The 26,169-nt window shown below is 44.8% G+C and overlaps 1 protein-coding gene across 7 annotated transcripts in view; it reads left to right on the top strand.

Annotated features, from left to right (window-relative positions):
* rtkna (rhotekin a) overlaps nucleotides 1–26,169 on the top strand; it is a 55,117-nt gene that overhangs the window by 6,868 nt on the left and 22,080 nt on the right. The window contains exon 1 of one of the 7 annotated variants that reach the window (XM_070963753.1): nucleotides 10,303–10,513. The exons of 4 other annotated variants lie outside the window; for them this stretch is intronic. In XM_070963753.1, the coding sequence (XP_070819854.1) occupies nucleotides 10,418–10,513 (96 nt within the window). In that variant the 5' untranslated portion in view covers nucleotides 10,303–10,417. Of the gene's footprint in view, nucleotides 1–10,302; nucleotides 10,514–21,547; nucleotides 22,323–26,169 lie in introns of those variants that run through there. 2 more of the 7 variants (XM_070963758.1, XM_070963755.1) reach the window with 2 other exon arrangements.

The following is a 26,169-nucleotide window of genomic DNA, read 5'->3' as shown; positions in this document are numbered from 1 at the left end:
ACAGGCAGTGACTCGGTTAACAGACAGATGCAGAGATAGATGGAGGTGGCATAATCGCTGGATCCTTTCCCACTCCCCCAGATGGGAAACTTCCTCCATGCATCATCAGACCTGTCTCATTCAGTTACTACCTTGGTTAGTGAAGTGGATAATGCTGGTGAATCAGAGTGACCCAGAACGGTTGCCATTCAAGTCCCCTCTTGTCCCCTGGAGAAATATTACAATGCAGGGATTTTGGATCAGTCGTTAAGCACTCGCAGACGATATGAATGACACTGAGCCTCAGTAAAAGAGCTATAAAAGAAACTAGATTACATCTTCAGTTATCGAACAGTAAAAGCAGCTGTTGTTTCTTCCAGATTAAGCGTAATGAAAATGGTTAACATTAAAGAAACATAGCGCAGGTAAACCATTAGCTCTGCCTCCTGCGTCTGTGAGCTTTCATGTCCTTCCACTGTTTCATTCTCCCCAATCTATCAAACACAATACCTCCCCTCCCCAGGAGAGCTATGTTATGTGGGCCACACTACTTCTTTGAGGCTCAGGTCCCTTGATATAGCAGGAAAATTGCTCTTTTTTGGCATGCAGGGCTAACCCACTTTCCTGATCCAGATTACACAGAGGAAGTCCTGCTTTGTCTTTACCTCTAGACAGCCAGAGAAGATTACTGTTTGCTTTACGTCCATTTCTCTCTCAGTCTATTTTAACTGCTCGTCTTTGTATACGCGTCCCAGCAGAGATCTGAACCATAACCCACCAAGCGCGGCCGTAACAGACTGTACAGCAGAACTCGACTGCCTCATGCCAAAAGTATCTCCTTTCTGCGAATGTTACCCCCACTGCGCTGCTCTGTTAAACATTGACAAAATGACACACACACACACGCACACACACACAAATTCCGACGTGTGGTTTCATTTACAGTCCAGGACACTTGTTGTCAGCCCCCTTTGACTTATCACAGAGAGCTTAGAAACACGAGAGGCTTTGTCTCTTTGTGGAAAAATGCCACTTGCTGACAAACATGCTATGCCGGGTGCTTTGAGAAATAGTTGCAAATGCTGCGTGCATCATTTTTCTCCTATTTTTCTGGGTTTTCTTGGAAATCTGACTGGAATCATCAAAATAAAGGAGACTTTTACCCCCCCCCCCCCCCCCCCGCTATAAGAGCGGTTTAAGAAGTTACACACAAAGCAGATATGTCTGGCTTTTGTTACATTGTGTATAGAGAACGTAAACCAAACAGGTCAGCGGAGAGCTACTGTTGGCGCCGCGCTTTACAATAAGGCAGCATAAACCCAGATCGGCAGCGAAAGTCACTTTGCACTCTGTGTGAATCCATTACAAGACTGTGCTCCGAGTTTAGCCTGTAACTTCACCAGGGACAAGTCATTAACCTTCAATTCCACACGGTCATTAAGGATGAAGAATATGGGGCATGTCGATGTCAGCCCACTGCTGCATGCTTTTGACTGACTTTCTATTCCAGTCTGTTCTCCCTTTTTTTTTTTCAGAGCAATAAGGGCTTTTTATCCGTTGCTCCTATACATCACATACCTGATGTTATTGTGAAATAGATGGAGTCAGGGCCTCTCTTTCATACAGAAGAATGCGCTGTGAAAGGAATCAATACGGAGGAATGTTTAGAGGTGTGTGTGTGTACGTGCGTGCGTGCGTGCGTACGTGTGTGTAGTGAGTAGGTGCATTGTACATGCCCGCTCCTGCACTGATTTGGACTATTGTTTTCATTTTGTGCAATCTCACTGAGCTACAAAGCGATGAGTTCAAGCTAAGTCAGCCGCACGCTGTGAACTGTGTACAATAACCAGCAACTGTAGGCACTGAGTTGATGGTGTTTAGTGCAGCATCGAGTCTAAATTGCGTCGTAGATGAAAGGAGATTTTTTCAGCGTACCCCAGCCAGGAGATCACTGGATGTATGTGCGGAGAGGAGAGGGCAAAGGGGCTCAACCACCAATGATGCTGCTCTCTGTTCTGATGATGCCGAGCAGGTGTTTGACTTTATGAGAGCAGATGGGTCTATTATGCATGTCTGCCTTCCCTGCATGCTGCATAGTGTACCAATCCCTGCCAGCATGCCTGTGTTTTAATGTGTTTGTTTACTGGGCCCAGTGGCAGACGGTGCGGTGTCAGATCTTGTTGTATCGTTGTGTTGTTCCTGCTCTCTCAGCAATTATTTTTATCGTGTCTGTTGCTGCTTTTCCATTATTGCCTATCTCAAGAAAAAGGAAGAGATCAGCTTGTCTAGATGTTCGCTCAGGTGGATTTGGGTGCTTAATCACCTTCACTGGAGGTGTGAACGATGCTGAGGATGCATCAGCGAGCACGCCGTGAAATTTTTAAGTCCTTCTATGAAAAAGGATTTGAATGTTGAAGCAACAGTCATATGACCAAAACGTTCCTAAAAAGTGGATCAGGTTGAATTAGCACCATTTGTCAAAATTAAAAGAGGTCTGGCACTTAAAAATGTGATTGCAGCATAACCAAATCAGTTTTTCGTAATATATTTGGTCTCAAAAATGACATGACTATGGCTCAGTCAAGAGGAAATAAATAAAGTTAAACAGGTATTTCACAGTTTGTATGTAATGTAGTTGCAGTGTTTGCAGTAGTGAGTTCTGAAGTAATCAACTGTTTCTGTGTATCACACCGACATGCAACCTAATTAGAGCTGAAACAATTAATCAATTAATCAGCTAGACTGAAAATTATGAGTTGTAATCAACTATTTTAATGATAGATTGTTTAAGTCAGTTAATTAAGCAAAATTCTAATAATAATATCTGCTAATTGTCACCTAATTGTTTTATGTAATTATAACCTGAATATCTTTGAATTAATTTGTTAGTGGGACAAAATAAGGCATTTAAAGTTTTTGTATTTTCTTACTTTGAATAGACTAAATGAGTAATTGATTGAATTAAAACATATGTAGATTAAATAACAATACAGTATGTAGAGTATGTGTGCTGCATGTGTGTATGTGTATGTAATCCAGACGCAGCTCCCACCGGGGATTCCCCACAGTTATGACTAGCCGGCCAGATGAGGAAACCAGCTGACTAAGAGATGTTTATGGCTGATGATTTGTGTGATGTTCAACTAAGTAATAAACAAAACTCAAATATGTGTTCTTGAAAGCAAGCCAACTAAAACAGCACCAGTCAACATTAAATATAAATGCTAAATCCAATGCAACCCTGAACAAGAGCATTACTCACTGCATGAAATGTGGAGTTTTAATGTGTGTTTGTAAAAGTGTGTGCAGCAAAAAACTAAAAGCAGTTTTTAAGCGTTTGAACGTGGAAGCATCAGCCAGTCACGTGATCGGGTCAAAGTCTAAGTCCAATAAGATGTATGACGGCACGTTGCCATTAAGGGCTTTGTGAATAAATGGAAACCAGTGCCTGTCATGTCTGACTGTGAGAGATTCCCACCCAGCCTTTTCATGCAAGCTGCAGTGATGAGCAGAACTGTCACCAGGAATGAATCACAGGGTGGAGTGATGAACTGAATCTAGAGGTTTAAGAGGAGAGGCAGAGGTGCGTCAATAGATAAAAACATAATCCAAGAGAGACAAGGAGGCGCTTTGTTCGCGTACAAATGTCCTTTGTTTCTTGTAGTTATACTCTGAGACAAGAGGCTATTGGCCTCAACATCCCTGACTGTACAGAAAAGCATATTTAATTTAACATTTCAACCTGCATCCTGCAGTTGATCAAAGGCTTGTTGGAGGCTTCCAGCAGCTTAGTGTGCATTGTGCAAGCGTATTAGTACAGTGACTGCATTGGTTCACACATATCGACATCATGTTCACTGCATTGTTCAGTCAATTGCCTCGTTAGACTCTCTTCTCCCTCGTCCTAGCTGACCAGACATCAGTAACCTTTAAAGATGTTACGATCCGCAGTTTGAGATACGGCCTCCCTGATGTCTCCTCTGCGGATTCTTAGATTGTTTCTGCAGATGTTTACGTTTTTATCCAGACAGACTTTTACTACAAACAGCAGCCTCATGGTGTGAGCTCCGCTGAAAGCATTTATTGTAGTCTGGCAGAAGTGACCTCACGGCGAATAAAAGTGCAGAATTTCTATTTATACTATATAGAACAGTGAGTTTTGTTGTGTCTGTCTTTGTCTGTGGCTTTCTCGTCACCGCTCATGTCTGCAGAGCTCGTCCTCATCATGTCTGGTTTGAGTTGGAAAGGAATATAAACACATCTCATTCTCAAGCATTCATTGTCTTCTCTCATTATAATTGTTTAAATTTAACAGTATGATATGGACTCCAATCTGTTAGTATTATTATTAACTAATGAAGTCCTGTGCAGCTTACCTGGCTGTTGTGTTGTGCTTCACATGGTAGCACATCTTGCTGTGTTGCTGCAGAGGGAGCCATTGCTCCATTTCACGTTCTGCAGCAGCCATGACGCACCTTCCTCTCTTCTTATTCACCTTTCCTTCACAGCTTTGACATTCACTTCATATTCACCTTACAGCCAATGATGGCAATTTAAGAAAAGCATTCACAGTTTTAAATACTGAATGAATTGCCTCAGTGTACATATCCTCTTAAATCCACACGTATCCTGCTCCATATTGCACAGGCTGCACCCCTGAGGGTAGAAATCGATGGAGATGAATTGCCTAACAAGTAAGTTTCTCTTTCACTGAGCTGCCCGCTTCTTCAGAGTGATGAGATGCTGCAGTCTCCTGTGACTGGCTGAGGCAGCATTCCTGAAAGTCAGCAATAATTCTGGGAAGCAGCCACACTGCTCTGCTTACTCTTGACACAATGCTCAACTGTCTCCATAGGTACGTGTGCGACTGAGTCCTCCAGCCGTCTTTTTTCCTTCATGGCTAACAGTAAAAGAGGCCATGCTGAGAAATAAGATGGCCCTTTAAACCAGCAGCGAGGAAGACTCCCTGCTCTGTTCTCGCCGTGTGTGATGAGCGAGGTGACTCCACCACCTTTTCAAAGCTAATCCGCGGACTGTGACGCACTCATCCTTTTCTTCACTGTGGAATTTCCAGCAGAAGAAGAGCACCAGCTGCATGATTTATGGGTCCATGTCCAACATTTCATTCACAGCATTACTCAAGTTTTGATCATGCATACAGAGTAGAACATTCTCTACGGCATGCATCATCATAACATCCCCTCTGTCCAATCTTTAAGTAGAAGTTAGATCTCTCAGACATTACAGACTGAAACTGATACACCTAATAACAAGGTAGACCGTCGATGAGATTTACAATGTCATTACTGCGTCTCTGTGCTGAGTTATGGCTGCGTAGCTGTCAGCGCAGGTTTTCCATGCTCTGTAACTGAGAGCTGACCTCCAGGGGGATTTCTCTCTTGATACGTCTGGTTTCACAGCTCGTCACACGCTGCTGTCATCAAGTGGAACAGATGTGACCCGGTACCTGCCGCAGCACAGGCGTGTAATTGAAGTCCTGTGATATTCAAATCTATTGAGACTGATTTTTTCTTTTTTTAAGTAGACTGACTTTTAAACTGCGGCCAGTTTTTGTGCCTGTTTCTGCGTTGATCAGAGCGTTTTTCTCTCTGTTCCTGTGCTCAGTCACAGGGCGCTTCATGTGATCTTTCTTTATGTAGATATATATTATTGATGAGATGTTCCCTTTTTACAACAAAGACAAACAAATAGACATAACCGATTGGAACAAAATAAAACAGAAACGGTGCACAAATGCCTGTCAGTCCACACAGTGACTGAAATGTTAGAAACAGGGTCCATGGAGCCAAAGCCAGCTAATACAGTTAGTTCCCAGGCTGGACCCTCTCCCTTCTGATATGTTCAATAAAAGGTGGGCATTGGGCACCGAATTACTTCAATGTGAATACAAGAAACCATGATCCCCTTATGACTATAAATCAGCTGAGAGATCGTCTCCGTTTCTCTCACCGTCCTTCTGCAATCAGCTGTCTGAAAGTGTTAAAGTACACCGAGAACAAAGCTCTGTAATAACTCATCGTATTTTATGTCTGTGGCCTCTGTGCGAAACAACAGGGAGCACGTTGGCTCGACGGGCCGTAATCAGACAGACAAACCTTGATCAGCTGCATTTGAGTCATAGTGTGAGACTTTTGCCAGTGTGTGTGTGTGTGTGTGTGTGTGTGTGTACTGTGTTCACTGTGTTTATGCCTGAGTGTGTGTTCATGAAAGTGTAAGTTTGTGTCTGTGTTCCTATGTCTCGTTTGGTGAGTGGGAGTCGGGGTGTGGGTGGGGCTCAGTTTTCAGATTGGGTCTAGATGACAGTCAGGGTCCTTTGTTGTGGTTTGGGGCCCGGCTGGCCTTGGGCCCTCCCCTGCCTCTCTGCCCTGTTCTGCTGCCACACTGCGTTAGACTAAAGGCAGCTTTTAACCTTTCAGCGCAGACTCTAGAGCTGGGAAGATAAAAGGTGGCGTTGGAGGCGATAAGATGGTGCTGATTAGAAGCTGAAAATGACATTTGTATGATAATCATCAGCGTGTTTGTTTTCTTTACACTCTGTGGAGTATCATATGGATCTCCTCAGGGCTCTTTTTTGTCCTTTGTAGATTGCCTGTCTGAACGCTGGGCTCTGAAGTATATGGAGTCTGCTGATATTAAAGCATTATTGTGATTTATTACAACTGGAGTCTTGTTTTAGCTTTTGCCTTTATTCCTGTCAGAAATAATGACATTAAATTCACTAAGTTGTGAAGATCTGGAAAAGCAGCATTGTCCTTAAACGATGAAGGCAATCAAACAGGTTTTAAACAAACAGCCGGGTTAGACAAACCTACTTGGAAGAGAGAAGAAGGCAAACTGTGAAGTTACTGCCTAAACTGTTCAGTGAAAATATTCATCCGGGTTCACACATGCACAGTTTCCTGCAATGTGGGTTACTACTGCCAGATTGTATTGCAAACATTTCAGGTGCACTCACTTTTGCTTTCACCTCCAAATGTTGTAGCTGACAACCTGTTTGATCATCTGAAAGCTTGTTTTCTTGCCCTCTCAGACGTGCTCTGCTGTGCTGCGGATCTCTGCATCTGCTTTGTGGGGAAGATAGTAAAGCTGATAGGAATTGACAGCCAACCCTGTCTTACAGTGAAATGTGTAGATTCCATTTGTCTCAACAGCCTTCTTCCATCCTCAGTTCATTCTTCATCACCATTATCCACCCAACTGACCAACAACTAATGTTTTATACACACATATTTTATACGTAAGCACCACACGTTGTCAGCGTGACCCTCAGCTCTGACTCCAGCATGTTTCCTCCAGCTGATTAGGTGTATACACAGGAAGTTTTCCATATTCCTCCACACATCCGTTCAGAAACAAGAAATGCACCGGCTATTGTCTTGAAGGCAGTCCAACCCCTCTCAGAACCCATAACTCAAAGGTCAGTGTGTATGCGTGTGTGTGTGTGCACATGTGTGTTGGGTGGAGGGATTTTATCCAAATTCTCTAATCTTTTCATGGAACAAGTGATTCATGTTTACCTAATCCTCTCTGTTTTGATTAAAGCTCAGAGTTAGTGGTGGATTAACCGATTGTGTAATATATTGGTTTCACTCCTCCCTCATGGCGGCCAGTTAGCACATCTGGCCCCGCTACAGCCGGACCAGGCCTTTAGTCACGAGCTGCTAATCCACATCCCATCAGTAGGTAATCACCATTTTAACATAGCAAAATCCCACTCGGGCTGAAAGTTGTCACGCCTCTAAATTAACGGCTAATCTACTGACTGAACACCTGATTTTTTGTTCTCGGTAGCTCCTGGCCAAGAAGCAGCGATGCTCTGTGTTTGAGCTAGCCGCCCGTCCGCCTGCCTGCCAGCCAGCGTGCCCTGTCATTGAGATAATAGCTGTTTTCTGTCTGTTTCTGTTCAGCCTCTAGGCTTTTGTCATAAGGTGTCTGTCTTTGTGTTTTACTGCAGGCAGATTTACCTGCAGCATGTTCTGCTTCAAGGAACTGCTGCCGGTGTAATCAAGAGACTAAAGAACGACTAAATGGATTAAGTGGCGCTGGAATAATATATTGTTGTCCTGTTGCTTGTTCACTCTTTAAGAAACATCCACACCTATCAGTGAAGAAGTGAGAGCAGCTGTGAGCCTGTTTTAACACCGTTCAGTGTAGTTCTTGTTAATTGAATATTTTTCCAGCCCAGCAGCACGCAGATCGACTTTCAGAGGGGATTGACTGGATATGAATCCACACACGGCCAACTGTGAATCGAACGCATGCACACACTCTCGCTTAGGAGGCCCAGAATGTTTTGTGAGCACCCATAAGCCTCCCTCTGTGCATTCACCTCAGCTATTTCTCTTTCCACCTCAAGAACAATAAATCTCTTCTCCCACCGTGTGTATGTTGGTGTCTGCGACAGATTAGCCGGGTGATTTAAACTCCGGAGGCTTTTCTTGGGGAAATGACCCGGCTTGCTACTGGCACCCCTGGCTCCTCTCCTCCTCTCCTCTGAGGTGAAAGGGCTTTTACAGCTGCTTTGTTTTCACCGTTTGCCCTGTGTGAGGGAGTTCAGACAGAGTGCTTTCAGAGTGATGGAGAGCCATATGGGCATGTGTGTGGAGAGGGGTGATCCCAAAAGCCATGTCAACATGACATGCATAGAAACAGCCATCCCAGTGCTTTATTTTCTGTAATCTTCATGTAAGGAGTGATCTTCTTTCTCATGATGAGCTCCTGAAATCAGTCAGTGACCCTCTGGAGTCCACTCCCCTGAGCTGGTGATGGTGAATACCAGAAGAATGCATCTGTTTTGGCTGATGTGTCTCCGTTAGCAGTGCGTAATGTGACGCTGGTTTCCTGTTGATCGGTCATCCTGTGGTTTGCAGCCCACGGCCACACGGAAAGACACACGCATTTCACACAGCACACACACGTGGTCTCCCTCTCTCTCTCTCTCTCTCTCACACAGCTGTGTCAGGTCCAGGATTAACGCGCCGAAGAGGAGAACGGGGTGAATGCTCTCTCACTTGTGTATGTTCCGAGGAGCAACGGCAGATTGGCTGTAAAGCACTTTTCCCAGAGGACAGAAGCGGAACCGTCAGTTCAGTTTGGAGTAAACTTTGGGATTCTCTTGTTTTGAGGTCAGAGGAAACTGGCCACCAAACAGCTGGGGCGATGGGAGACTGCTCTTGCCCTGGCTCATGACTTTAAATGTTCTTTTTTTTTAAGAGGGGAAATATTTATTCATTTAAAACAACCTTCTCATGTTTTTGTACCATCTAATTTAACCTAGCACCATATGCGAACTTCACGTGTCTTTTGGGAGCCCATATTTGTGTTGGAGACGGTACGAACAGCCAGGAGAGACTAAAATTAATATCTAAGAGGGTTAAGTGATAAAAGATTAAAACGATCTGTGACACTGGGGATCTGAGTTATGAAATATGCATTTGAATTTGCCAAATGCTTGTGACCCTGTGACCTACTAAACTACACAATTCCTTCATGATATATCTAATTTTTAAAACAACAGCACAAAGACGCAGCTGGACTAATCTTTCATATTAAATTTAACTGTGGATTGATCTGATTTCACCAACGTCTCACATCTAGACTGTTTCTGAATCGGGTTAGTGTTAGATAACATCTCTGGGTGTTCATTTTCACTCTTGCCTCCCTTCATGACGAGCGCCAGCTGACACGGTTATAATTTCTCCATTTATCACCAAGCCAGTAAAAAGAACAAAGCTCCCCACCCCGCTTCGCTTGTGTGGTGGTGTGGTATTTGCTATTTGTTTGTTTAAAAGGGCGTGGGGGCTGCTACAGTAATCTCTCCCTCTCTTTCCCCTCTTTCTTCTTTTTTAAAGTTCATTACCATCACCAGTGGCGCGTCGCAGGGGTTAATTTAGCGCCGAGTTGGGGAGCGTCAGGGCGCACACAGTGGACTAGTTGTGCCGATCACTCCCGCAGAGGCGATGCCCTTTTGTGGAGAGGTCTCTTGTCACACAGAGGACAGCCGGCATTCACAATTGGGACACAGGGACACAAAGAGACGAACTGCATTTTAAAAGGCTCCATTCTTCCCCCGCTACCGCTGGGTGTTGACTGTGGGTGTTTGAGAGGATCTTTGTTGCTCAGAGAAAAGTAGAGAAGAATACGCGCCGTGAACGGGTTGGGGGAATTTTTATGGACAGGGTTACTACAGTGCAGCCGATGCTGTCATCCACACCACCTCAGTCTGTTTTCCGGGAGCGACTAGGCTTGTTTTGGATGAGGAGCGGAACTTTTACGCATTGTTTTACGCACTGATTGTGCGAGTCGCGACGGACCGGGACACTGTCATAATGAACTTTCTCTCCCCGGTACCTGCGGGGTAGCGGTTTGACTTCACTAACTCCAAGAAGAGGTCATTTTGTGGATATCTGCCTAAAGGATGCCAGTTGATAAATTCGCAAACATGGAGGAAAAACTGTGGATATTGGAGGACCTCAACATGATGTACATCCGTCAGATTGCACTTAGTTTACAGGTAAAAGTTCATTTCAAATTCCGGTTGACCATCATTCTTCTCTGACCCTCTGCGCGTGTTTTTATTGCTGTTTTTCTCACCAGTTTTTACACATCTCAAAGCTGTGGGGTGTGCCACTGGCAGATCTGTGCGTAATCACGGACTGTTTTACTTTCTTTTTCTTGATTGATTGCCTATCCACCACACACAAGCAGGCGCTATCATAACTGAAATCTTCTTTTCAGACTGAATCTGCAGCCTCAGCGTGTTGTAATGTTTACAACACGCGGTTGGTTGAAGAGTCTTTCTGTGGAACAAACAAGTCGTGCCGACGCCGGTGTGGTCTCCCCTTTTGCAGATGGCAAAGCTCTCACTGACAGCAAACAGAAAACGACACTGCATGCCATCCATCTCTCCTTCTCTGTATTTTCCCTTGCATCTGGGGTTCACACACAGTCCACAGCTGCACATATGGGCCTCATAAGTCCCTATGGGAGCGTGTGAATGTGTGTGTTTGTGAGTGTGGGCTTGTATTGTGGTCTGAGAAAGACAGAAAGGAGTCATTCCGTCCAACATGACAAAGCGTTTATCTGCATTTATCATTAATTCAGTATCAAGCCAGCTTTTTTTTCCTTTTTGCAAATCTTCACAAACTATTTCTGAGGAAATAGCTGAAGGATGTGTCTGTTTCATTCCTGACAGAGTCGAAAGGCAGAGGAGACACATGGCCATTGGAAATGCTTCAGGAATTTCAAAGGGAAATTCTAATATGCTTTGTTTTCTGGGCCCATCATCTAAAAAGATATTGGCTGTCTGTGCTGCAGCTGTTTAGAGGTCTAAAAAAAAAAGTAGATTGTTTCTTTCTCGCTATGAACTGAACTCCAGTCCAAAAAGCCTTCAGCTGCGTGACACAGGGGCTGTAGGAGAAGTGATATCACTCGCTGGTGTGTTGTACCTGCTAGCAGTCTGGCAAGGTTTTCATGTGTGAGGTGTTTCTTTGTTTATCAGCCTGTGCCAAGTGCCGCAGAGCGTGCCAGGTGTCTGGCTTTTTTATCACAGAAGAGGAGATATTTGACTATGAAATAGCACACACTCTTGACATCTTCAGCTTGTGTGAAGACGGACTCTTTTCTCTTTCTGGGATGTTATGGTTGCCTAAATGTTGGTCTGTCTTTGAAACTCTCATTAAACTCGAGAGCCACTCCTGCTCAAGGGTGCAGAGTTAAAGGGATTTCCCTGACGCTTTTGTAGTGCCTGTAGACTGAAATGCGCAAACCAGCTCTCACAAGGTCTTTTTACAAGTTGATCGGCCACTAATTTGTTCATTGGTTCCTGTCACAGAGCCTCCTTTGGTGCGGAAACTTGTTTACAGCTGGGACATAGTCAGGGAAGTGGTATTTTATCTGATTATTGAATCTAGGACATTAGGGCGGAATGTCTAACAGGCATCTCTGTCTGAAGATCGTCGAGCATTTAAGCACTTCATTGTCTCCGTTCTAGTTTTATTTCTGTAAATGCAATTGCCAGCGTAGGAATGTGTAATAACAAGATCATGAGGCCTTATTTTGCCTTGTGGGAAAACTCTCTTGTCACTTCTCCTCCTTCAGAGGGAGTTCAGAGGTCAGAGTTAGCTGCAGAGAGGCATTACGCTGCATAGCTCAGTGAGAATTTCGCTTTGCTGGATTCAGAGTCGTGCTCGTCTTCGACTCATGAGTATTTTTAATGGTAAACACTCACTTGTTTGCTCACATGCTCGCTCACTCAGTCACCCTCTCCTCCCCCCAGTCTCCTCTGCCTGGGTGGGTTTATGAGACAGGGATTCTTTGTATGTTGTTGAACTGCACGGCCCACAGTCTAACTGTAATTTCAGCGAGCTATGGATGTTTTTTGCTGCAGAGTCTTTCATAAACGTCCTGTTGGGTCGTTATTACACAGTAAGCCCTTTCCTCTTCCTTTTGCTTTGCCCTGCAGCAACGTGAAAAGCTACTGAAAGCCACTCCCGCTCCATGCGCACATAAAAATATACGTTTTCCTTTTTTGTTACTGTTTTACTACGCTGGTCATTTCGGAGGATGAGGTTTTCTGTCCAGAAAATGTAAAAACTGCGAAGATCACGCATGTCCTGAGGTTGCAGCATTCCTCAGGCATCTATAATTGCTGTGTCAGGAGGGGAGAGAGAGCTGCCATTGTGTTATTTTCGAGCTCAGTAGGAAGTAACTTTTCTGCTGTTCAGGTTTTAACAAGTCCGTTATAATAGGCATGACTGCATTCTTGGCTCCAATGCATGTTCTCTTTCGTCTTTCCCTCCTCTCTTATGAGGCCCGTAAGAAAGTCATTGCAGTGCTTTTTCTTTAGTCACATGCAAAGTGTCAAATGTATTTTGTCCATGGAATACAGGATTTCCCTCAGAACAGAGGTGGCTGATGGGAAACAGGAAATGGTCTTGTGTAATTACTGTTTCCCACTGGGAAGGACAACATGATGTCATTGAACACACTGCCATTAATAGACACATACACTCCATTTCCTGTCACCGTAGACCCGGATACACACACACATATATATAGATTTTATTTGCTTGTCTTTTAACGTCTGTCTTCTTCTCCTGGTTCTGAGACCTCTTCACCCTCTCGGGCTCTGTCCCCCCGTCCTGTCCCCTTCTCCCCATCGATAGCCAGAGGGCCGTAGATGGACACTTTCTCCCTGGTCTAATTTTAGCCTGCAGACCAGCCATGAATATATGGATCGTGGCTTTGCCAGAGTTAAATGTTAAAGGCTTTCTGAGGTCATTCATTTTCGCCCAACTTATAAAGGCAGACTTTGACTTTTCATTCTCTAAGTCAGTCATTGTCTGTGAAAGCACAATACTTTCTCTATGTGTGGGTGTGTATGTGTGTTGACCTCACCGGGTCAGCGTGGCTGTGCTCTCCTCAGAAGGGGTGCAGCCTGGGACATTTAGCTCCAGCTCTGGCTGCTGCTGATCATACCAGTGATATCATCTGATGAGAGATTAACGAGATTCCCTTTTGCAGCCTGCTGTATTTGTTGCATCATTAGGTCTCAGAACTGATCCATCACTATTTGTTGAACACAAACTGGGAGCTAGATGAAAACATGTTACAGAGCAAATGTGATTGGAAACACCCCAAATTATCTGCCAAAGAGCAACAGTGAGAATCTTTGATGAGTCTGACATCTTTAGTTTGTTTTCTTGTATATCAGATAGTGCTAACAATCCAAAGCATTCACAAGCCCCTTTTAGATTTTAGTTTAAAATCAAACAGCATTTCCTTCAATGCATTTTGATCCCTCGGGATATTATGCCAGGAGTAAGGCTGATAGGTTACAGCTTCTACGTGTTCTACAGAAGTCCTTAAGCAGACTGACTATAACACGTTGCATTCATGGACGCTCAAACTCGGACGCTTGTTGACGAGGGAGAGCTCGTGTGGGGGTCAGGTGGGAGTTTCTTGCTACCTCACCCAGGACTCATATTTGACCTCTCACACGCTCCCAAACCCTAAACTTAGCTGTGGCCAGCCGTGCCTCAGATAGTTCTGCAGATTCTAGACACCGCAGGCAGGCCTTGAATATCTATTGGCTGGTATTCATGCAGCCTCGCTTCATCTCAGATCACTGGTCAAGCTGCCTTACTGATTGATTGATGGGGCTTATCAGAAGTCAGTCTGCCCACCCAGATCGGTGCAACCTCTGTTTCTATTTGAAATTGCTGTAATTGTAGGTTTCCTGTATGATTCCATTTCCTCTCTTGCATGTATTTGTCATGTGTCTGCGGATATTCGCTGTGGTTATTTTGCCATTTCCCTCCTGTTAGCCGTCTAAGTATCAGCCCTGGTAACGGATATTTAGACCCCACAAACCTCATGCCTTCTAAATGTAGGAGGTCCTGGAAGGCAAAGGCCAAATTGACAGCAGTTAATCCCTGCCTGCTTGCTTGCCTCTGGGACAGTCACCAGTATGTTCTTGTGCACTCTGGCTAGACTGAAGAATCTCAACCCTCATGATGAATTTGTAGTGAGAGCAAAGGTTAATCTTTTTTATACTGGGACAGCAAAACATTGCTGTGCCGGGTTGAGCTTCAATCCCCTGCTTATCGGGACCTTTAATACAATTTTTGCAATTCTTGAATTTCTCAATTATTTTTCTTTTTCATCATTATCGCCGTTAATTTGGTCGTTCTTTATTTTAATGCATTTTCTGTCCTTGAGATTAATGAATCCTTTTGGCGTTGTACCTCCATGGAGAAGTGGGCAGCAGTTGAAATCTGTATGTGCATCTGTTGGCGAGCGTGTGTGCATGTTAGCTCAGCTGTCAAGTTGTTTAGGTAGCCTACGTTACACTCAGACCTGCTTGCTCCAGTGGAAGGTGCGCTAAAGCTAACAGTGCTCGCTCTCATGTGATACGGGATACACAACCATATCTGAGCCAAAACGCATTCCTCCACAACGGACCACTTCATCGAACACCACTCCCTGCTGAGCTCGCCTGTGTGTGTCTGTGCGCCTCTGGGACTGTGTGTGAGCAAATATTTGCAAAGAGTAATAAGCCAATAGTGTAAGCTATATAATCAAGCAAAGTGCTTTGATTTGATTAGGGACATTAGGTTTATAACCCTGGATTTCACAGTGAATGTGAGTTTTTTTTTATTTGCATTTGTTTTGAATTAGATGGAAGTTTCCTACAGTAGTGCAACAGCCTAACATTAATAGAAACAGCCAGGTTTATTCACTTGGGTTTTAGTCTCTTTGCTGTGTTTGTGTGTGTTGTGTATCTGTAAGTGTGTCTTTGGCATCTGCACCATGGATAGCTACAGTAGGTTCCAGTTCTTCCAGCACTGTATGCCAGAAGCAGGCACGGTGTGTGTGTGTGAGGTAGAGGAGAAAGGGGGCTTTGTATCACTTCACACACACCCATCACTCCCTACCAAGCCCTCCTCTCTTTCTTGGAACCTCACATCTAGCTCCTAACCCTCAGCCATCTCCTCCAAGCCCTCCTCTCTTCCTGCCAGGCTCAAGCCTTCTGACTCCAAACCATCTGGCTTCAAACCTCACCTCTGCACCTCCTCTAACCCCCCCGGACTTCACCACAGCGCTGCATCCCCCTCGTACCTCAGCCTCCACCCCAGCCGTCGCCCATGCGGCGGTTAGGAGGAGCAGCACAGGTCTGAATAGCCACTCTGTGCGAGCAGGAACCAGTCAGATGCCGCGGCCTGAGCCAGCTTCCTTTGAAAAACAGCAGGCGTGAGCCAGGAGAGTGAGAAGGAGAAAACACCGAGCCAAAGCGAGAGGTGCTGTTATTGGAACATCGACCCGACTCCCTGCGCCTTCCCAGCCTGTTTCTTTTTGTCGCTCACATCCCTCTCCGAGCTATCTCTGCCAACATCTATTTGATAATTTCACTGTTCTCGCCCCTCTGGCTCTGTCTCAGCTTTCAGCCCATATTTCCACATACTTTTATCTCACCCTTCATTATCACCTTTCTTTAATCCTCCATCTCCTCTCCTGCTTTCACCTGTGCACACACTACACAAGACACTTCACTTTTAGCAGTTAAAAGACTTTTTTTTTCTTTTTAGCAGCTGCAAAGAAAATTGGAGCCACTTAAGCTGTTTAACTTGAGACTGCAGGCATTATTCAAATAAGCACAGATTGGATTTAAAGCTATGTTTGACTTATCGTGTCAACAGCTCACGAATCACTGTTTTCAAGTGGCGATATTAAAAATGTTTTATCCCTTTGTAAAACATGTAATTAAGAACATCTGAACACGTCCTGCAGATGCAGCTGGCGGCGCAGGCTGTTTAATCAGATGGCTGTCTTTGAAAATGTGTGTGAACACACATTGTGTTAAAAAGAGCATTTGGTAATGTGCTTAATTGAGCCTGTAGATGTGCTTTTGTGTTTGTCCATATGGATACAATTTATGCTCTATCTGCTTGTGTGCATTGTGAGATAAACTGCACAGCCTACATGGTTGTTTGCAAGTTTATAGTTCATGCAGCGGTTTTATAGATTTTGTGTCTTTGATGATATGTGGGGGAGTTTTAAGTGTGCATGAATAGATTCAGTATATTTCTGTATGTTTATCGCCGTCTTTCTGATCTCTGATCTCTCTGCCCCTCTCAACACTGTTGCCATGCAAAGTGAGAGCCCTGGAACGGAGTGTAGGTGGAAGTCAGAGAGGCGGACGACGAGTACGAAGCTGTCTAAACAAACAATTACCACCATTAAAACAACCCATTCCCCAGTGAACGTTCCCCTGAAGTCGATCGCATTTTCAGCATCACCAGCATCCTTGCGACCCTGAAGATTGTGTCTTTTGGGGCTGTGTGTGCGCGCGTGTTTAAGCAAGCCAAAGTGTCTAATTGAATCACTGGATGCTGCAGGATCCTTGGCCCTAAGTTGCTGTGCTTGTGTGCGTGTGTGTCTGGCAGGTGGAAGAACTCTGTCAGCATTTGGAGGGCTGCCGTCTGACCATCTGAGAGTCCATTCTGCTTTCATCAAGGACAAAAGAGGATCTTTTCTCTCTGTCATATACAGTGTAATGACGTTATTGTGGTATTGTCACAGTGCCTGTTACAGACCCGATAGCGTCACATAAATCGCAGTTTGGCTGTGACACAGGGCGAGCTGAGCAGCTGGCCTCACAGCATCTGCAGAAGGCTTTGTTATCACTGCAACAAGAAACTAGCTTGAGGTTTACGTGACTTCTGATGTTGGGCGCCTTGCCTGGAGAAGACGGATGGCTGCGCTGTTAAGGAAAACCTACACGCCAAAGGCAAACCAGTCACAGGGGAATTCCAGGGTTTGGAGGCGGGTCAGCAGGAGCTGAGGTAGATCTGAGGGCCAAGGCTCCTGAAAGGGGCCTCTTGTTGTGGTATGAAGTGTTGAGAGGTAATGGCTGAGCTGTTCCACCCCCAAACAAAACCCCCTCCCCCCAAAAAACAGCAGCTCTGTCTCACCATGATGAGATCAGTGGAACAAACGCTCCAGCTGGATGATGTCATGTTTGGGACTTGGGGTCAAAAGCTCAGGGTCACGTTAGGAGAAGGTGTGTGTGTAATACTGTGAGAGTTAAATGAATTTCACACAGGCTGTCGGATCCATAATCTGCTCTCCTTTCTGTGATCTCATTGCATACGCACACACCTCAGCGCACACACCTTTTTACTAATTACCCCTTCCATTTGTGAAGTTATTAAGAAAAGCTTGTCAAGACTCCTCAGCCTATTATTGGAGTTTAAAAGTGCCCATATGTCAGTGTATGTGTTTTTAACCTTGTCATCATTAGGAGATGAAAAGGTTAATCCATCTTATCGTCACTGGGACGGACTAAGGAGCTGGACAGGGCTTCCTATTGGTTGTGAGTAGAAGCATGGTTCAGTATCATTGGCTGAGACATATCTAGCCGGACTGAAGACCCCTATTAACCCCCACTGCACCACGCCCCTCTGAAACTCTGTGTCATTGGTCAGTATGTCACTGGGCACAGGCTGGTTGTTACGTAACTACACATGTGAGTTTTTTGAGGCACTATTTTAGGCCTATGTTTAAACACACGCACAGCTCATGTCCTCACAGTTGGCGGCCACAGCTGTCACTGTAAGTCCCATCAAGACTGACAGTCAGTGTATATATAGTTTTGAATACGATCGCTGTTGCTTTAACTTGCATAATGCTAAGGTATAGGTTGCAGTAGCTATGCATCTATGCCAGAGCATTGACATGTAAGTGAACAGCATATCTTGTTTGAATCAGTTAGCAGTGGATGTTGATGTCATGTCTGTTTGCTGTCCACTCCCAGCATACTTGAGGTTAGACAACAGCACCTCGGGTTGCCTGACGCTGGGAGTAAAGCAGGTCTCCACATGCTCCTTGTTCCTTGTGTAAAAGACAAAACAATGACTGGCACTTAACAATATGGACACAGTTTCTGAAACACAAAGCACACAGGCAATGTGAGTGACGGAGAGGGGAGAATGATCCTGCTTCAGTGTCTGTAGGTGCTGCAATGCCCTCGTATGGCCAGTAGGGGGCTGATAGGCCACTTGAATAAATAAATCTGGAAATTATTTTCTTCTGTCTTTAATATAAAAACATGAGATTCTGTTGTAATCTGAATAATGAAAGGTGGACAGTAATGGAGGTGATAAATGAAGGATAGATGTATATGGCTGCAAAATTAATATAAAAGTGTTGCAGTATGTTTTAATAGTGGGTGCCCCAAACCCACAATCCATACAATTCAGGGGCCAAGCCCAATTTCTGGAATTTTTAGTTCAGTAATCAGTAATGAGTTGTACAGTTTAGTGTAATCCACATGTACTGCACTCTTTAGCTAAATAGAAATGAATTCAAGGGTTGTACCACCATTAAATAAACAGTGGTCTGAAAATATGGCGGCAACAGGAGGACAAAGGTATCACACTCTTGTGTTTTTACTCTTATTCCCAGGCACCTTGCAATAAAGCAACTGAAGCTTATCCAAGTGGTTCAGTGCTTCCTTTGGGTCAGCTTATGTGAAATTGCCCAGAGACCTTTATTCAAACAAAGGGCTGTGAAAACAGAGGGTGAAATATGTGAAAGAGAAACACAGGTCTGTCCCTCAACAACTGCTGTCAACAAAGGCACCAGATTCCAATCTGCACAAACCCCAAGTATGAATTTTGGTAATCTTATTTACTGTGCAGTCACTCCTCCAGGCCGTGATAGGAATTAAGATTTCATTCTTATTCAAGCTTATGAGAAGATTACAAATGAAACAGAAATGCCCTATAATTAGACACATGGCTCCTCTATCTACAGTAGGAAGGAAGGGATCTGGAGGACGTACAGTAGCAGCAGAGAGGAAGAGAGGGGCTTGTTTGGGGAAAAACGCTTTTGTCAGAGAGTCAATAGGAAGTGCTCGAGTCTCAGAGGGAGAGGGCTGTGTAGGTTAGTCTGTTTGGAGGAATGTCCTCTCATCCTGTGAAATGCAGTGCAATGACACTGGGAATGATGCTATCAGTCACTCAGCTGGTCCCTCTGACTCATGCAGCATGGGAAAACTGCGGCTGACGATGTGCAAGCAAGTGTCTCAGCTCACATCCAGACTCTTGAATATGTTCACAGATTGAGAGGATAGGTCTGCATGCTTGTACCCCCCCCCCCCGTCAACTGTGAGTGTACATTTGTCTCTGGCAGCACTTCTCTGCCTCTGTCTCTCTGGCACAGTTACTTGCTGATGAAACCTTAATCTGATTAACTGTGGGATATTTACAGCTCTAAGTCCTGAGTTATCAAGGGTCATCTTGTTTTCGTTGCACACGTCTGCTCAGACAGAGAGATAGAGAGATGAGAGAGAGAGAGAGAGAGAGAGAGAGAGAGAGAGAGAGAGAGAGAGAGAGAGAGAGAGAGGCAGGTAGATTTGCATAAGGTAGATGTTAAATACTGTATGGCATTGTTAACATCCTTGTTGGCGTTAAATGCTTTTGCTCTCTGTGGGAGTGTCCATGCAATGAGGCGAATGTCATGACAAAGCAGCCCTCCCTCCCTCGCCTGCTGTCCTTCACCAGAGGTAAAGAGCCGTACTCACTCAGCCAGATGCACAGATGCACGACTGCACTGTCGAGATGGACTTTGCCGCTCTGTTGCCATTAGCCAAGGCAGCCCACAGACTGACTCTCTCCTCCTCCATCCTGATCCTCCTACATGTCATCTGCTGCATCTCTGGACTTTGTATCTCATTCCACTTCTTATCTCACCCACAAACAGCACGCAACAAAACAAGTGGTGTGGTTTCTATCCTCCTTCGCGGTATCCATTTTGCTCTGCTGATATTTAGGAAAACGCTGAAACAATGAAAAGTGGTAGCACTGTTTGATGCTTTGCAGCTTTTTCCTGCAGAGGTATAGTTTCATAACGCTCTCCTTATGTTTGCAAACGCTGTTATTAGCTTTCCGCCGCAGACTTCCTGGAGCAAACTCACAGTCAGCTGATTCACCCTAACCCCGGGTTTATTCCCACACTTAATTGCAGCCGGACTCATCTGTGTTTTCCGCATCCACCTGCCCACAAATCACTCCCATACATCACCGGTCGACAGGGCGATACACTCCACTGCACACCAAGTTCCCAGTGTGCACTTAGGCAATAAGCAGAGGCAGGCACAAGGGCAGAGGAAGACGGATGAAGATTTTTATTTTCCCAGTTGTTCTGTCTGGATGGTATTTCACACAAATGTACCATCTTTAGGCTGCTGGCCAACCTATCTGTGGACACTGTGGTGTTTCGATAGCGCAGTGTTATTTTTTCATATTTAGACCAGGTTTTAGTCTAATTCACTGTCGAGTTCCAAGTAGAAATATTCATCTCGCATAATTTACCCCTCATGTAGAATGTACCAAGTCCACAGGACTTAAAATGAGTAGTCTTCTGTATATGCAGGGTCATCACCTGATAGCAGCAGCATCTTCATCTGTATCCTTCTGCATCTGAACTGCATATTTTGCCGTGATCGTGCAAGTAATCTATTTTGTATTCTAGTGTTCTATTTTCATCCTTATTGCCAAGATTATTATCAAGTGGGGTTTTATTCACCATCTTATTTCCCATTAATTTTCTATCCTGGTTTTTATGTGAAGCACTTTGAGCTGCATTTCTTGTGCTACATAAATAAGGTTTTATTATTATTATTATTATTGAGTATCTGATTGCATCATGCAATTACTGTAACTGGAGGGAAATACGCTTTAGACCCTCTGTGCACTTAAGAAAAATGCAGATAATGCTTTTGGAAAAGTTACAGCAGCATATTTGAATCAAGCGAGCAAGGACATGTGAGCAAAAAGCAACATTTTGCCTGCAGCAATCCAAACAGCATATTGACCAGTGCCTTGTGAAGAAAAAAAAAAAAGTTGAGTCATAACTTAAAAAAAGAAAAGCGTCTTTTTCCACTGTGGGCGGTGTAGGCACAGAGCGACTACAGTGGATTTTACTGACACACTCGCAACCCACTTCAAACTATGACCAAACTCAGAGCTGCCAAATCCTTCTTATGTCAGTTTCTCCCAAATAGCTTTAGACCCTGCGCTGCCATTCTGTAAGATTTCACAGGGACGCAGGGACCTCGTGGGATTTGCCTGTGTGTCCTACAGTGGGCTGACAACAACAAGCCCCTGAGGAAAACATCTTATTATCTCACTCACTGTACGTCTGGTGAATGTCAGTGGGGTGACACTTCGCCTAAAATCGCTTCCAACGCCCCTGGGATGCTCCTCAAGGACCCCTGGAGGTTCCTGGAGCCCTGACAGCTACTGTCGCTCTGCTCCGCTTGCGCGCAGCTAACGTACACACAGATTAGGAACACACACACACGCGCGCACACACCCGCCTCCTCGGGAACGGCTCTCGGTTGGTCCATCAGCCGGTCAGTCTTTATCCTCCCTTGTGCCGGTGCTGGTCTGTGTGAATCCGGACTGGAGCTCTGGAGCGAGGACGACGACGACAATGATAATGAAGGCTGAGGTTCAGACGCATGACCGCTGTCGTTCCCACATCGCCAAGAGCGGGCTCTGCGATCCGTGCGCGGATCCGTAACAACTTCTGAGGCTAATAAACGGCAGCTATTTTAGGAGTGTCAGTGGATGTTTCATTTTGCCTATAAATGGAGGTGCCACAAAGGGAAAATCTGAGTTAAGGTATTTCACGGGGTGTGTGGGACGTTAACGGACCTTGGTGTTGCGTAAAGCGCCCGCGTGCTGCCAGTTTTGGAGAGTTGGGAATCGGAGTGCTCCTCTTTGGATAGGATGAACAACTCCAAGAATCACAGGGTAAGGTCTGCTTTTGTTTTCGTTTTGTTTTCCAAATGTTTACAGCCGGAAGATTCGGAGCAGTTTAAGTTTGGGGATGAAATGGAAACTGTCGGTCAGCCGTAATGCACGTGACACGTTGGGTTTATTCGTCAGCGTCAGATCACGCAGGCGGCAATCGGGAGAGATGTGGAGGCAAATCATTTGATCAGCTATTGATTGCAGCGCGTCCACTGATAATGGGCTGTTAAAACAGTTTGGAGAGAGACGCTTTAAAACCCAGGCATTTCAAAGTTGTCTCGTTTATGTCTCGAGCCTCTCCTGATTGAACCTGATCAGGACCTATTTCGAATCATTAAGATATTTTGATAAATTTGACACGCGTCTGATTCAACCAGATGATTTAATTAATACGAATCCAACTTTGAGAACTGGCTCACTCTGGTGTTAACCGACCACCATTTTTCTTTCTTACCAAGTGGAAGAAGATTGAGCGAGTAATATAGAAACCATTTGTAAAATATGAACTTACAGGGAAAAAAAAGTTTAATTGGTTTATAAGATTTATGCCGAATTAAAGAATGGCATCTAATGATTTGTGAAATATGACATGCCATGTTATAGAAGTCATGAATTCTAATAATAATCACAATTTTTATTTAAATTGCACGATTTTTAAGGGAGTTTTGTTACAATATATCCTAAATTGCACCAATTATCTTATGGCTGCCATTTGACCACAGGGACAGGCGATGTTGCATCAATCCCATTTCCTGTGGGCACAATGACTAATTCAATAATAATAATAGCAGCTAATGATTTTGTTCCTTCATACATAATATCTCATTCTCCCTCTGTGCTGTAACTCTGGCTCTCTCTGTGCTGGTGCTTCCATTAGTAGGGGGATTGAACTTTTAATTCCACGTTTCCTGACTGCACTGTGACATATTTCCCAGCCTCTCATAGCTGGAACAATGTGACAACTGTTGGATATTACTGCAATAATGACTTAATCTCCCAGTCGTCAACCTTTCCCCTCTCTTGTGAATAAATCTTTCCTAAAGGCCTTGAATTGGCAGCGTGAAAACAGCCACACGTAAAACTGAATACTGGAGTTTAGACCTTTACAGGTGAGAGCGCTTTTGCTCTTCATTGCTTTTTCTCCCCCACAGAAATGAAATGATAAAAATTCCATGGTTTTCACATAAAGCTGTCTGGCTCTGAGGATGCCAATCCACTTAACAGAGATGTGTCTATCATATTTCTATTTCAGGAGAAGTTTGCAATGCTTTAAACTTAAACACACGCATGCCGAACCACAGAAAGTCCCGAAAAGAAAAGACGCCTAGCAAAATATGTGTTCCTCAACATGGCGCCCCGCTGAGTGTGTGCGACAGGCAGTCATTGTAGTTTCTTAGCTTGAGCACATTTGACCGACAGACTGCTCACTTTGACCACTTCCTATAATCAACTTTTCTATCGCCACTGAAACTCCATCCACGCTCAGATTGAGCAAACAACCGGCTGCATCCCTGTCCGTTGATTGCCTTCACTTTACTTAATGACAGGCTGCTTCCTGATGCGAGAGAGAGAGAGAGAGAGAGCTGGACTTTAGATTTTAGCCTCACGTTGATTTAAAAGGTCACCTGCGTCAACATCACTCACAGATTGAGAGAGTAAGACAGATGTGATCTTTCCATTCCTGGAATGCCGCCTGTGCTTCTGTGTATCTCTGTGTGTGTGCTGTGCATGGAAAACATGTGACATGTGTTCATTTGGTCTCTACTACTGTTACAACCGCAGCCATCTCTGATCATTAGTAGTGAAAAGGTCACTCATGTGCCACAGCCTCTCCTCAGTGTTGCTACACATCATCCTCAATGCTCAGTCCCTCTGATGCTTCTTACGCAGCGATTTGGCCGCATTCATCGCATGCTACTGTTAAACTGTTGTCTGTTAAACACATTTCTGTATGGGCCTTTAGTCGCGTTTGCAATTATAGAAAGGCGGGGGGAGTGTCAGCATCCCGTGTCAGTGCGCTGGCCATGGAATCCTTCGGCCCTTGTCTTCCAAATCAATAACCACTTACTGCAGAGGAGCTTTCTGCAGTCAAGCCTCAGTCTGTCTGCCCAGCTTTCTGTCTCCCTCCTCTCTAACAAGATCCGTATCCTGGATGTCTCTTCTGCTTGTGTGTGTCTGTCTCTCCTCCTCTTCCCTCCCCAGCCTTCATTCACCTCTGCAGTCACGTGTGTGTGTGTGTGTGTGTGTGTGTGTGTGTGTGTGTGTGTATGTATGTGCGTGTGTTTCTTGCTCTTGTTGCCTCGCTGCTCTGTGCTGCTGTGTTTCTGCAGTAGAGGTCATTCTATTTCCTCTGCTGATATTGTCCATTGCTTTTTCCCAGGAGGCAGCTGCTGGGACTGAGATAGGTAGGACTTCTTCAGCCTGAGAGACACAGGGAGGGACTGCAGCCCATTACTCTATGTGCTGTATGGCATGGCAGCAGCTGTGCATGAGGAGAGGGGTGAATTGGACTGTGTTTGTGTGTCTCCTTGAGCCAGTTGTCTAAGGAATAGTGTGAAAAATGAGCCACTTATATCCTGCTCCACCAAAATATTGCCCCTCCGCCCACCCAATTATGGATCTTTTAAGTCACACTTATACATTCTTACACTCTTCCTCTCTCTGGGGGTTTCTTACTGTTTCACAGCCTCTGCTGTCAGCTTCAGTCCTCCTCTCCTGCTTTTGGTTTCTGGCCTCCCAACTCAAATACAAGCTAAACAAAGCCAGTTCAAAAGCTGCCCTGACATGCCATGGCATGGCAGAGCTCTCTCAGTAATGTTCTGTCCTATTTTTCTTTCTCCTTTTAGAAGCAAATGTTGTGGCAGAGCCTTCAATGGGTTTGTCCTGACATGAGTGCCTCAAAAAGAAAAGAAAAAGAGAGTGAGAGATGGAAGAGAGAGTCTGAAGAGAGGACAGATGAAGAGTATCTGTATATTATAAGAATCATACATGGGACAGCGTGTATATTTATGCAGCAGCAGATTGATGGCCTGCCCTCATGATGCCGATTCAGTGGACGAGGAAAGGAGTGATGGACAAACAGGCAGATAAACAGACAGACAGACAATTATAGAGGAGTGATGGCCTGACGATGCAGAGGGAGATTGTGAAGGGATTGATGGTCATGGAGGAGAGGGTTCAGTCCCACAGACGGATAATCACACGAGCAGCTAATGCAGAGCTGCTGGCAGCGGATCACATTCAGACCCGGTCCACGTCTATCTGTCATGTCTTTCCAAGGAAGCAGATGCTGAGCTGTCAGTCATTTATACGGCACGGCTTGACAGGCTGTTTAACACTGCTACCTGTTGTGTGCGTGTGAGCTTTCATTTTCCTGTGCATCCGCGCTGCCAATCCATGATTAGGTTTTGTTTGTTTAGGGGAATTGCTCTCATGTCGCAGATATGAGCGAAGGCACCAAATTGTGGATAGACACAAACACACACACATGCACACACTCACTTGATCTGTGGAGATCTAACATAATGGATAATCCATCCAGGCTCCCCTTTATCCTGCTCCCATGGCCCTCTGATGAAATGCAGGCATGGCCGTATATAATCGATAATAATAATATCAAAGATACAGCTTTACACCCTCTCTCTTACACACACACACACCATTCCTTGCGCACATCATGCTGCTCAGATGATACCTCGCTGTGGGTTGTGGTTAGATGCTGCAGACAGAGAGGATTGTGTGTGAAACATGTGTGACAGAGCACACAAAATAGCTCATGGATTTGCTTCACCAGAGAATATGAAAGGGATGCAGGGCTGCTGAACAATGAAACATTTTTACCAGCATT

The sequence above is a fragment of the Chaetodon trifascialis genome, chromosome 6 (genome assembly GCF_039877785.1).
Source record: "Chaetodon trifascialis isolate fChaTrf1 chromosome 6, fChaTrf1.hap1, whole genome shotgun sequence".
Classification (NCBI taxonomy): domain Eukaryota; kingdom Metazoa; phylum Chordata; class Actinopteri; order Chaetodontiformes; family Chaetodontidae; genus Chaetodon; species Chaetodon trifascialis.
The sequence above is the reverse complement of the archived record's forward strand: the minus strand, read 5'-3'. Positions and strand labels throughout refer to the sequence as shown.